General features: G+C 36.0%; 1 protein-coding gene across 1 annotated transcript; it reads left to right on the forward strand.

Moving 5' to 3' along the window:
• Positions 1-9395: 9395 nt before the first annotated feature.
• On the forward strand, positions 9396-11172 carry LOC131620256 (putative pentatricopeptide repeat-containing protein At1g12700, mitochondrial). Its single transcript, XM_058891254.1, has 2 exons — positions 9396-11012; positions 11107-11172. Exon 1 carries the CDS (start codon positions 9396-9398, stop codon positions 10998-11000), a length of 1605 nt encoding a protein of 534 aa, XP_058747237.1. The 3' UTR covers positions 11001-11012; positions 11107-11172.
• The last annotated feature ends 2689 nt before the right edge of the window (positions 11173-13861 follow it).

A 13861-nucleotide genomic window follows, 5' to 3' on the forward strand; every position in this document is an offset into this window, starting at 1 on the left:
CATCACTTCCATCATTGCTTTCTCTTGAATTATCATCTGTGTTGGAAACAAAAGCTATGCTTTTGTTTTTCTTTTCAACAGACTCACAGATACTCAACTCAAAGGTTTGTAGAGAACCAATGAGTTCATCCAGCTTCATGTTACTGATGTCTTGGGCTTCCTCTATGGCAGTCACCTTCATGTCAAATCTCCTAGGCAGTGATCTGAGGATCTTTCTTACCAATTCTACTTCAGACATTTTTTCTCCTAAGGCTCTTGAGTTATTTGCAATCTCAAGGACATTCATATAGAATTCATAAATGGTTTCATCCTCTTTCATCTTGAGATTTTCAAACTTAGTGGTAAGCATTTGAAGTCTAGAAATCTTTACCTTGGATGTGCCCTCATGTGCTGTTTTGAGAATATCCCAAGCTTCTTTAGCTAGTTCACAGTGTTGCACAATCCTGAATATGTTCTTGTCAATTCCATTGAATAAGGCACTTAGGGCCTTGTAATTTCCCAAAGCTAGCTCTTCTTCAGTTTTGTTCCATTGTTCTTCAGGAATTAGAACAATGGTTACATCTTCCATAACCTTCTCAGGATGTTTCCATCCACTTTCCACAGCTCTCCAGGCTTTGCAGTCCACAAACTTTATGACTGCTACCATACGAGGTTTCCAATAGTCATAGTTAGAGCCATCCAGGATGGGTGGTCTATTCCCAAACACTAACAGTTCCTTCTCCATAGTACCAGAATTTTGTTGTCCCTAGATCTCACCCAGATGTAAACAGGCAGGGTGTCTGCTCTGATGCCAATTGAAAATTCTAGTAACTCGCGCTTGATGTCTTACTGGATGTTATGACATCCACAATTATACAACACAAAATGTTAAAACAGAAATGCATAAAAACAATAAAGAACACACATAATTGTTTACCTAGTTCGGTTCAAACAACCTACTCTAGGGGCTACCAAGCCAGGGAGGGAATCCAATATAAGCAGAATAAATTCGGAGTTAAACTCCCCCATTTACAACTCCTCACTTAAAACCTACCCAATGTAACTCCAATCTATTCCTAGACCTGAGTATCTCCACTCACTCCCCCTCAATCACAACAGTGATTACAAATAAACAATAAACAAATTCAGAGAGAAGACACACTTCAAAATCACACCTTGATCTGCTTAAAAGCTTCAATCAAGAGACACACACTCGTGCTTAAAAGCTTAGAGTGACAATTAACAAACACAACCTATTCCAATGAAATCATCAGAAACAATTGCTTGGAGTACAAGAGACGTCTACAGAACTATGGTTCTTCACAATTAACAATCTTCTATCTCTCTGTTCAAAATTAGGATTGCAGTCTTCTTATATGCAGCTCTTGTGCCTTGGGCTTTTTTAGAAACAAATTAGGGTTAACCAAGTTAACCTAATTTACACGCCATCTGGTTGTTATAGAATGTGCTGTCAGCGAAATCTTCTGGAAGAAATATTCAGCACACAATAAAGGGTTTCCTAAATTGTAGATTGAGAGAAATCAGGAAACACAATTAACAAAATATAACAGCTCCTGCTGTCACACAAGGATGTCATGACATCAGTCATGACATTCACTAACAGAACCTGTATTAGCTTAACACATATGCAACCTGCATAACACAATATAAAATATGTCATGACATCAGTCAAGACATTCAACACTCAGGTATGTTTTACCACAAATGCAGCCAACATGAAAAACATCTTCATTCTCTCCCAATGCATATGAATTGTTAGCAATGTCACGAAGTCTGGTATTAAAATCATATGTGGTTTCATCTTCCATCATTCTCAGATTCTCAAACTTAGTTGTGAGAATTTGCGGCCTTAACTTATGCACTTTAGACGTGCCTACATGAGCAGTCTTGAAATCTCTTAAGCCTCTTTAGCTTCAGTACATATGTTGATTAGTATGAACATGTTTTTGTCAACACCATTGAATATAACATTCAAGGCTTTGTAATTTTCCAGAGCTTCATCATCTTCATCTTTGTTCAAATTTAAATCTCCATTTAAATTAATTTGATCTTCAAGCATCTCTCAAACAAATCACACAAACGCATAGCAATAAATCTTATCAAATCTCAACTAGAATTTTGCTCTAAAAATGCAACAAAACAACTTGAACACTCCATGTTGTTTTGAATAATACAACCAATCTAAAAGGAACAACAATGATCATATTTCTTCTTATTTCTTCATAAGGAAAAATCAGGAGTCTACTATGAAATGGACTTCTATTCTCTTAAGAAAAAATCATGAAACTAATGTCTTTATGAAATGGATCCTTAAAAATAACATGTCTTACACTAATGCTAAAGGACAAAAAATGATTTGGGTACCAAAGATAAAATATTTAAGTTCTCATGTAGGTGTGCTTTACAACTTGAACTCAAAGTTGTACCTTGATAAGATAATGTAAATTTCCTGCTTTTTGATTACACCACAGGTAGATAAGTATATCCTTAATGGGAGTATCTTCTAATTTTTTTCTAGGGGAGCTTCAAATTCACTTTTCTTCTTATCCATTCTTCTAGGTCACTTCCATGCGAAATGCTTTGTCATCATTGAAAAAGAGAGAATAAAGTTTTGTGTGCTTAATAGGTGTAACAGGTTTTGATGATGACAAATGGGATCAAAGAAAAATATCATAAACATCATCAAATAAAGATTGAATCGAAACAAAAAGTGGGAAGTTTGTAATGATTTACTTGATAGAATCAAATGCTAACAAAAAACATCAAGAAATAGGTTTATATGCTAATAGCTCTCATATGGTCATGTGCTCAATTATCTTATTTCTTATAGGATCATAATTATAATTTGAGTGTGTTGCTCTCAAAGTACTAAAGTCATAAAATAACTTACCAAACTCCACCTATTACTGATTATGGCACTCTTTTAATCGATTACGAGGAGAAATTCTCTTAATATTGGAAAATGGAGACCTAGTAATTGATTACGCTTCTAATCCTGCAAAACTTTACATTTTTGTTACGTCATAAACGATTATGGTCGTAGTCTAATCAATTATTGATCGGATCCAAGCCTTCCAAAGTTTTTTTGCTTTGGTATAAATCTTTTATTAAAAAGAGTAGCTTGTGATCATTTAAGAATACACATTGATTTTTAAAAAAAAAAAACTTTTTCACTACTCCTACCTTGCTCTATATTTTCATAGTCATTTCAAATATAATTTTAGTGTTAAGAGAGTAACCACTTTGCAAAGAATTTTTGTGTAACCGCTACTATACTATTTTGATCTATAATTGTAAATCAAGAGAAGACTATTCTCTTGAAACTTTGATAAGCTAGAAAGGTTGCAAGATAAACCTAAAATAAAAGCTTGGTGTAAGAAGTTTGAGGTTTAATCTTGTGCTAAAAGCTATGTGATGGTGGAAATCCCAGGGAGAAATCCTTGGGGACTAAACTAGGACTCTTCGTTTTTGTTCGAACACATGTAATTTTTTGTGCTCGTTTCTTTTCACTTATCTTATACTTTGTTTTCTTTTATTTTTGGTTATTATTCTCTTCGTATACTCCTTTTTTAAAACTAGTTAAAAGTTGATTTAAATTTTCTTCAGTTTTGAAATATTTTTTTAATCATAATTCACCACCCATCTTGAGTATGAAGTCACTTGAGTAACAACTATTTTATTCTATTTGGAGCAACATCAAAACCAAATTCTTTGATATTAAAAACATTGCTTACTTGTTGATCAGTGTTTGTACTAATGTTAATTTGGATGCTTGTTTGTCAATAAATAGGGTTAACATGGCCATTTCTCCCGACCCCTACCCCTACTTCTACTTCTTCCTGCCCCTCATTAATGACATGAAGGTTATTTTCTCTTTTTCCCCTTTCGAGGTGGAAGTTATGAGAGTTCATAAAATTTCCCCTTCTTAGCTGGCACCCAACAGTTGGGGCTTTGTTAGGGAATTTGAAACTGTATGCCAAGGGCTGGATATACCCCCCACAGTGGGGATGTTCTTTTCTTCCTATCCCATCAAATATTTTGAAAAAGGTGGTTGGATAATCTTAGGTGCCCTTTTGGGAAAAAGGCATATTTAAACATACTCCAATCCCTATAAGAACTGGAGAGTTAGGTTTGTACAAGTGAAAGGGCGAGAAGTTTTAGATGGAGAACATGCATATTCTCATGTACGTGATAGAGAGCAATATAAAATCAAGCCACTAGAAAGATATAAATATGCAAACTTGGCAACTTATGCCCTTCCTACTACTTCTGAATATTTGTCCATCTTTCGAGAGGCTATATTGTCATACCCCAAAATTTGCCCATCTCATTCCTCTTATTCAAACTCATACCAAGGCACAATGCTCAAAGATACCTCCTCCTAAACAATGGTTCAAGGAACTAGAGTTTTTGTTTTTCTGAAGAAAATGAATGGATCAAAGGCTCCAATACATCTCATATGGCTTATGATGTTTCAAACTACCTCCATAACAAAATTCAGGTCTTAATTCCAAGGATTGACCACTCAATTGCTCAGAAAGTCAACAGTCGACTAGTTTGACCTAAAAGTCAACTGTGGTCAAAGTACAGTCAAAATTCCTGATTTTTTGTCAACAACCTTATTTTGAAGTATCATTCACCATTTGATCAAGGATTGATCATGGTTCATCAAGGAAAGATCAGAAATCAACAAATTCAAAAGTTTCAAAATTAGGGTTTTCATAGGAGAAAGTCAACTGAACTTTGACCAGCCATAACTTTCACATGGAACATCATAAATTTTCCATCCAAAGCTCAATTTGAAGGAAATTGAATTCTATACAAATTTGTCTCTCACATGCCAAGTCTAAAAATGCTTCATTTGAGAGATATGGATCAAAACGTTATAGGTCCTTTTTGAAAGTCAACCAAAAGCAGTTTTTTGTCAAAGCCAATATCATTAAGATAAATTCTTCAAATGGAAAAAAGCATCCAAAGTGGCTTGTAGAGGACATCTTGAGGTTTCCAAAAAGTCCTAGAACTCTTCCATATCTTAAAAATTGAGGGAGATATGCTTGTCAAAGTTGGGCAATTTCAAGGGGAAAAATGTGAAGAAAAAGGCTTCAAAATAGATTTTTTTTGCAAAGAGGCTAATATTTTATGATCCAATCTTGTTCCCCAAGTCATATAGTAGCTCCAAGTACAAAGCCACGAATTTATGAATATTATTTAATATTTTATTGAATTTTATTCATTAAAATTATGGTTAAAATCAAAGATTTGGAAAAGATATAGAGGGATGTGATTTATTCTTGACTTCCATCCAAATCTAATCTCCCAAATATCTTAGTATTGATGCAAATTCACAAAGATTGAGATTGGTAAAATTAGAATAAATTTGGAGCTAATTTTTAGAAAGATTTGTACCTAAAATTCCAATCAAATATTTCTCCATGATCTTAAGAGATTTGCTTGAAGAGTATTAACCTAATTACTCCTATTATATATACTAAGCAAGCATAGAAGATTAGGGGACGAAAATTCTGGCTTGGAGAACCTTAGTGAAGCTTGCAAAAATCTCTATAAATTCCAAAATCGGATTCAAGGTTGGAGGAGGATTCAAGGCTTTGCAAAGGATCAAGCATATTCCTAAAGGTGCTCTAAAGCCTTAACAAACATCACGAGAGCCTAAACCATCGAGAGCCATCACTAACCAGTCACGGTTTGTTCTTCAAATTTTGGAATTCGATTTTGTTGATTCGCGATGCATAAATTCATTCTGGTTGCATAAATATGTTTCCTATGATGCTCTGAATGTTCATGATTGTTTAATTTGATTAGTGTTTGCTTGCAACGTGATATGCCATGATTAGGTTTAGAGTTCTTTAAATTAGGGCTTTGCTGGTATCGGACGAATTGATTTCAATTACAGGTACAGTGGAGTTCGTGATGAGTAAACGAACTCATCCATGCTCTCACTTTTGATTTTGGTTGCTCGTATGAAGTTCTGATGTTTGCAGGTTATTTAGTTGCCAAAAATTCGTAGCTAAATCCAAGCAATCCGTAGTTAATAAAACCAGTGCCCAGGTTGAAGATGATGGTGTGGCGTGATCTCACTGGCCAGTTTGAATCTGGCGCGCGTTTTTAGTTGTTACTTTCTTTTTGTTTTATAGATTCCATAAGGCGCATCCTCCATACAACTAACAACGTGTGGTTGAGTTGGCATGACGTTTCAGTGTTCAAGCAAGAGGCGAGGGTTCGATCCCTGTCTCAAACATATTTTTTTCAGTGAACTAATCTTGCAGATCCCATGTGGGCCATCATTGGAAGCCTACCATACGCCCTCGGTTTATGGCCTTCAGATTATCCCCTCTCCAAATCCAACGCATCTGGACGTGCGAATCATATCATGCACCCTCAGTCCCGCCACACAGGATTATAAGCTAAGATTTCTAATTTTTTTTATTTAATAACTAATTATCTATGCATTTGTTTGTTTTTGTTTTGTTTTATTTATTTAATAAAGCTTTCTTCTATTTTTTTTCTTTTTCTCATAAAATCATTTACTTTCAATATTTTTTTATTTCTTAATCAATTAATTTATTTAATTTAGTTATCAATAATAATTTTATTTGATTAAATGTTTAAATCAATTTATTTGTTTAATTACTTAATTAATTATCAAGATTTTTATTAATCGATTAAAATAAATATTAGGGTTAGGTAATTTAATCGAAACTTTATTTCTTGCCGATTTAATTAATTAGGTTGAAAACCAATAATTAATTAGTTTGACTTTTATTTATTCTATTAATCAGGGTTTACGAGGATCATTCCTACACTGAAAATTTTCTCTTTGTTGTGCAGTTTTTCAAGGTTATCATCAGGGTTTCCTCCAACTACGAGCCATATCAGATCAAAAGCTAAGTCCTGATTCTATATTTATTTAAATATTTGTTATTTTTTGCCTTCTAAATTAAAATTAGGGTTTATCTTCAAATGCCAATGAACTGTCCCTACACTCACCCCTTTGTTGTTTATTTTTCCTTTTCCAATTTTCAGGGTTAGCCAGCCGGTCAAAGCCCGATTAGTCGGTAACCCTAAAACCTGATCTGTTTTAATTCTTCCTTTTATTATTACTTATGTCAACCCTTATTGCTTTGCTGGGGTTTTATTATTGTCTTTTTTTCCCCGTCCCCATGGCCGATTATGTAATTGTTCCCTGGTTGTATTGTGTGGCCTTGAAGGCACTTAAAACTGTTATATTATATTAACTGCGTGGTTAGTAACTTAGGGAGTGTAACCTTGAACTGAATCTAGAATCACCTAATTACAAGATAAATTATTCTGAATCTGATCACGTGATTGTTGCACCCACACACCTTTTATGGTAACCTCTCTTGTTGCCTATTGCCTTGTTGCTTGTGTTTTTCAGTGCAGAATAGCCAAGTCCCTCGAATACGAGGATACCTCAGCAGTGTTGCCCTCGGTTCATTCTTAAGATCATAGGTCCCAATGATGCTGCCTTCGATTCGCTAATATGATCTCGTCCCTCGAAGTTGCCTACGAAGTGCTGAGGTATCCTCTGGTTGCCTAACAACGGCTATTCTGATCCTTCCCTTAAACTACCTACTCCCCTATGGCAGGGACAGTCTTGTGGCGAACGATGACTCGACGACCCTTTAACCTCCAAATAAAAGGACTTCCCTACCCTCCTATGGTAGGGATAGCCCTGAAAGACTAAAAGAACATTTTTCATCTAACCAGGTAATTTGCCCCTAATTGCTTTGCTCTGGTTTAAAAATCTTTTTATTACACTTCTTCTTAAAAAACTTCAATAAGGCTACGCTCATTTTACGAGCTAAAGTCCTTATTTCTTCTTCTTCTACATTTCTAAACTTTTGGTTTCAAAGAGCAAAGCAATTAAGAGCCCATGGAAAACCATGGATGCAAAGAGTGTCTTACACCTTCCCTTTGTATAAATTACCCCCGGAACTCAGTTTTTATTTAAAAGGTTTTTGTTTTTCCTGTTCTTTTAGCCTTTCTGTTAATTTGGATAAATAAAAGTCGGTGGCGACTCTTGCTTACCGTGACATTCCGATAAAGTCAGTTCACCGTATTACATGTATCTAGCAAGAAAAAAGATAAATTATAATGCTATGGTGGAGGAGATGGAGTTAGGGATGTCAACTTGCCTCCGATAGAAAGGAACCTCATGGGGATTCCCAGTTTGGGGTCCCAAAGACGGGGAATCCCCCCCCCCCCCCCCGCGGGGACGGGGATGGGGAACAAAGTCTCCCTAAAGGCACTTCGGGGACGGAGGGTGGCGCAAATATCCCCCGCCCCGCCTAAAATAGCTGAAGTGGTTGTCCGTCTAGTCACCATGACGACAGGGATGATAGATGTGGGCTATGGAGGTTGTTGATTAAGGGTGTGGTCCAAGTCAGTTTTACTAGGACCCTACGTGAACACCAATTGCATTTGCTAAAAAGTACAATAGTGACAACACTTTATTGTAGGGGTGGCAAACGGGCATGCCCGTCATGTTTAGGCACGCCCCACAAAAGACCGCAAAAAAAACGGGACGGAGAGAAGCAGTTATAGTTAAGAGAACGAGCTTAAAACTTTAGTCTGCCCCACAAAAAAGTGAGGACGGGGCGGGCTAAGCCCGCGGGCACAACACTTTTTAAGCCTAAAAATATAAAATTTATGTTAATGTCTGTGCCTGCAAAAGCCCACATTAAAAACGAGGCGGGGCGATCACACTAGAGGGTGATGGCCTAAAACTTTAGTTCACCCCATACAAAAGTGCGGGCAAAATAGACATGTTCAACGTGCCATACTTGTTTTGCCACCCTACTTTAATGTGTAAAGCTATTTGAGTGTTTGTAAGGTGTCTAGATGATACGTTAAGGCTAACTCACATAGAGTGGTGAAATGCTTTGGGTATCCTTTTTGAAAAAATTTAGAGATCCCTCCCCAGCTCATAATATGCTATCCCTTTTTTAACATAATAAAATTATATCAATACAAATATGAAATAAATAAATTGGAATAGTATATTATTAATTGACAAATCCACCCAAAAGAAACTTGAAATTAAATATACAAACTTTTTAATTGAAAAAAATTTAGGTATTAAAAATCTTCGTGCTATTCAAATTAGTCATTACAACTAAAACTAAAAGAGTTATAATAAACCGATTTGTAATTGGTTAATAAAAACAAAAATTTAATATTGTAAATTTCTTATAAATATTAAAAAGTAATGAAACTTTAATGATGACATTTTAAGTTGGAGTAATAGATTTCACTGTATCATTTGATTCTAATTCCAGATTTTATGTTTCCTTTCATTTCAATCCCAACCTCAAAACGCAACACACAATTTGTTCAGTGTGCGAATCGACGAAACAATGTCGTTTTTAAGGTACGTTGTTTTTGTTTCCTTTCCGAAATCGAGATCATACTCTCACAGTCTGCAACATTTCCACGATAACATTGATGTTGTTTCCTCGTTCAATGAAATGCTCCATAAGGATCCCACTCCTCCCGCCATTGAATTTGGCAAGATTTTAGGTTCTCTTATGAAAGCCAAACATTACCCCACTGTTGTTTCCCTTTCCCAAAAAATGGAGCTAAACAGAGTTGCTCCTGATTTTGTAACTCACAATATCCTCATCAATTCTCTCTCACAATTGGGTCATATTACTTTTGCTTTTTCTGTATTCGCAAAGATTCTCAAAAGGGGTTATCGCCCGGATTGCTTTACCTTCAATACATTCATCAGGGGTCTCTGTCTCAAAGGTCAGCTCCATAATGCATTGCAATTTCATGACAAGGTTGTAGCTCAGGGATTTCGGTTGGACCAAGTTTGTTACGGGACATTGATCAATGGTTTATGCAAAGCGGGTGAAACAACCGCAGCACTACGATTGCTGAGACGAGTTGATGGGAGATTGGTTCAGCTTGATGCGGTAATGTACAATACAATCATTGATAGTATGTGCAGAGATAAACTTGTTAATGATGCATGTGATTTATATTCTAAAATGGTTGCTAAGAAAATTTCTCCCAGTGTTTTCACTTACAATGCTTTAATTAGTGGCTTTTGCGTTGTTGATAATTTGAAAGAAGCAATTCATTTGCTTAATAGAATGGCATCGGGAAACGTCTATCCGAATGTGTATACCTTTAGTATATTGGTTGATGCTTTTTGTAAGGAGGGAAAGGTGAAAGAAGCACGAAATGTGTTAGCTATGATGATTAAAAAAGACGTTCAACTTAATGTTGTTATTTATACTTCTTTAATGGTTGGATATTGTCTTGTAAATGAAGTGAATAAGGCCAATGATATACTCAACATTATGTCCGAAAGGGGAGTGACTGCTAATGTTTGGAGCTACACTACCATGATCGATGGATTTTGTAAGGCTAAAATGGTGGATGAAGTTATAAGTCTTTTAAAAGAAATGCATTGTAGAAATATCATTCCTAATACAATAACTTATAATTCCCTTATTGATGGCTTGTGCAAATTAGGGAGAATCCCATATGCTTTGGAGCTTGTTGATGAGATGTATGATAGAGGTCAACTACCTAATATAATTACGTACAACTCTATATTGGATGCTTTATGCAAAAAACGTCAAGTTGATAAGGCAATTGCACTGTCAAGAACATTTAAAGATATGGGTATTCAACCAGACATGTACACATATAATATTCTTATCGGTGGATTGTGTAAAGTTGGAAGACTAGAGGATGCACAAAAGGTTTTTGAAGATCTTTTGGTCAAAGGCTACACTCTTAATGTCTATACATATACTTTTATGATCCATGGACTCTGTAAGAAAGGCTTGTTCGATGAAGCATTGGCCATGCTGTCGAAAATGGAAGACAATAGTTGCACTCCTGACGCCGTTACTTATGAAATAATTATCTGTTCCCTTTTTGATAAAGATGAAAATGATAAGGCGGAGAAACTTCTTCGTGAAATGATTGTAAGAGGTTTATTGTAAGACTGGAACTAGGTAAGATATTTGCTTATTGTTGTACATTATTATTTTGAATTTTTACTTCAATATTTTTCATCATTTTATTTATGTAATTGGATTGGACTTGCAGAGGTGGGCTGCTTCAACCCATTTGTCAGAAGGTAAGAGCTATTGATCAACAGAGGACTTGCAGAGGTGGGCTGCTTTAGCTTTCCTTCAAATAATATAATTATCCTTCCATGTTTTATACTGTGTATATTTATATGTTTTCTTATGGGAAAGGTTTTTTCATAACCTTTTTTTGGTCACTTAGTTCTATTGATTTTGATCATTTACAAGTAGGTCTCATTTGCTCATATATTACTGTACTTTTACTTGTGCATAATAATAATTTTAATCTTACAAAGTTTTGTGAATACAAGATTACACTCAAAGATGTTTTTGATTCATGGCAAACTCAAATAAGCATTCAAACAACAAGGAGGAATCAGAAAAGCAAAGCATTTGATCACTCATGAAAGCACAAGGTGATCCACTATGCATATAAGTCGACTCAACACAAGCTGGACATGAAAAATGCAGAAAATCAGCAGCTAGGTCGACCTACTGTCAACCTAGGTCGACCTAAAATGAAGGAAAATCCATATACCTCTGCTAGGTCGACTCACAGACCATTTAGGTCGACTCAAAATGAAGAAATCTTCATACCAGCCTGCTAGGTCGACCTACATGGCAACTAGGTCGACCTAATCTGTGAAAATGTCCCCAGAATGCATCAGAAGAGGATTCTGGTCGACCTACTCCTTCAACAGGTCGACCTAACTGGGAGCAAAATTCTGCAAGCTCTGTTAGGTCGACCTAAGCACTACAAGTGGTCGACCTAACTGATCAAGAAAGTTCAAAAATCAGTTTTTCTTGGTTCTAACTGAAGGATAGAAAAACACTTAGAAAGGGGGGGGATTGAATAAGTGTGATTTTAAATCTTGGACGATAAAAATAAATTGCACAATTATTTTTATCCTGGTTCGCTGTTAACGAAGCTACTCCAGTCCACCCCCGCAGAGATGATTTACCTCAACTGAGGATTTAATCCACTAATCGCACGGATTACAATGGTTTTCCACTTAGTCCGCAACTAAGTCTTACAGAGTCTTCTGATCACACACTGATCACTCCAGGAACAACTGCTTAGATACCCTCTAAGACTTTTCTAGAGTCTACTGATCAACACGATCACTCTAGGCTTAGTTCACTCCTAAGACTTCCCTAGAGTATTCTGATCAACACGATCACTCTAGTTACAAACTGCTCAGCCAACTGCTAAGACTTCCTAGAGTATACTGATCACACTGATCACTCTAGTTCCTTACAACTTAATGTAATTCTAAGAGTATTACAAATGCTTCTTAAAAGCGATAATCACAACTGTGATATTTCGCTTAACGTTTAAGCTTAATCTCACTAAAATATTACAACAGCAATGTAGTGAGTTGATGAAGATTCTGAGTTTTGATTTGAACAGCGTTTCAGCAAGTTTGATATAAGTTGTTTTGGTGCAGAATCGTTAACCTTGCTTCTCATCAGAACTTCATATTTATAGGCGTTGAGAAGATGACCGTTGAATGCATTTAATGCTTTGCGTGTTCCGTACAGCATTGCACTTAATGTTATACGCTTTTGTCAACTACCTCGAGCCTTGTTCACGCTGTGTCTACTGACGTAGCCTTTAGTAGCTTTTAACGTTCCTTTTGTCAGTCAGCGTAGTCTGCCACCTGTACTTCCTTCTGATCTGATGTTTGTGAATACGACGTTTGAATATCATCAGAGTCAAAACAGCTTGGTGCATAGCATCTTCTGATCTTCTGACCTTGAAGTGCTTCTGAGCGTGATACCATCTTCTGATCTTCAGTGCTTCTGATCTCATGTTCTTCTGATGCTTCCATAGACCCATGTTCTGATTCTGCTTCGACCATCTTCTGATGTCTTGCCAGACCATGTTTTGATGTTGCATGCTGAACCATTTGAGATACAACTTCTGAGCGCTGAATTATGCGTACTCTTTATATATATTTCCTGAAAGGAAAATTGCATTGGATTAGAGTACCATATTATCTTAAGCAAAATTCATATTGTTGTTATCATCAAAACTAAGATAATTGATAAGAACAAATCTTGTTCTAACAATCTCCCCCTTTTTGATGATGACAAAAACATATATAAATGATATGAATTTGCGATCAGAAAGAGTAGACGGCAAAAGACAAATTACACAGCTATAGCATAAGCATATGAATATGTCTCCCCCTGAGATTAACAATCTCCCCCTGAGATAAATAATCTCCCCCTGAAATAAATACTCGAAGAACTTTGATAAAAGACTTCCCTGATTATTTCGGTAGAGACGATCATATAAGCTTCTGCCTTCAGAGAATTCATAGCTTCTGACTTCTGCTTCCATTGGACAGCTTCAGAACTTGAATTTCTTTAGATCCTTAGAACACTCACAGCTTCTGATTCCTGCTTCCATCGTGGACAGCTTCAGAACTTGAATTTCTTTGATCTTCAGAACATTTACAGCTTCTGACTTCTGCTTCCATTCAGGACAGCTTCAGAACTTGAATTTTCTGGATCTTTTAGAACATTCACATCTTCTGATTTCTGCTTCCCTCGGATAGCTTCAGAACTTTGAATGTCTACCAACATCACTTCATGCTAGATTTGTATCAGAACATTGTTGAATGTACCAGAGCATCATCAGAGCATCTCTACATCCTGAAATGTTACAGAACAAAAACTAAACGACAAAAGTCAGCATGAACGAGTTAGAACATAAAATGTATGATTGAACACATTATATGTATCAGAGCCATATAGGCTGAAATAAT

Source organism: Vicia villosa, linkage group LG7 (genome assembly GCF_029867415.1).
Source record: "Vicia villosa cultivar HV-30 ecotype Madison, WI linkage group LG7, Vvil1.0, whole genome shotgun sequence".
Classification (NCBI taxonomy): Eukaryota; Viridiplantae; Streptophyta; class Magnoliopsida; order Fabales; family Fabaceae; genus Vicia; species Vicia villosa.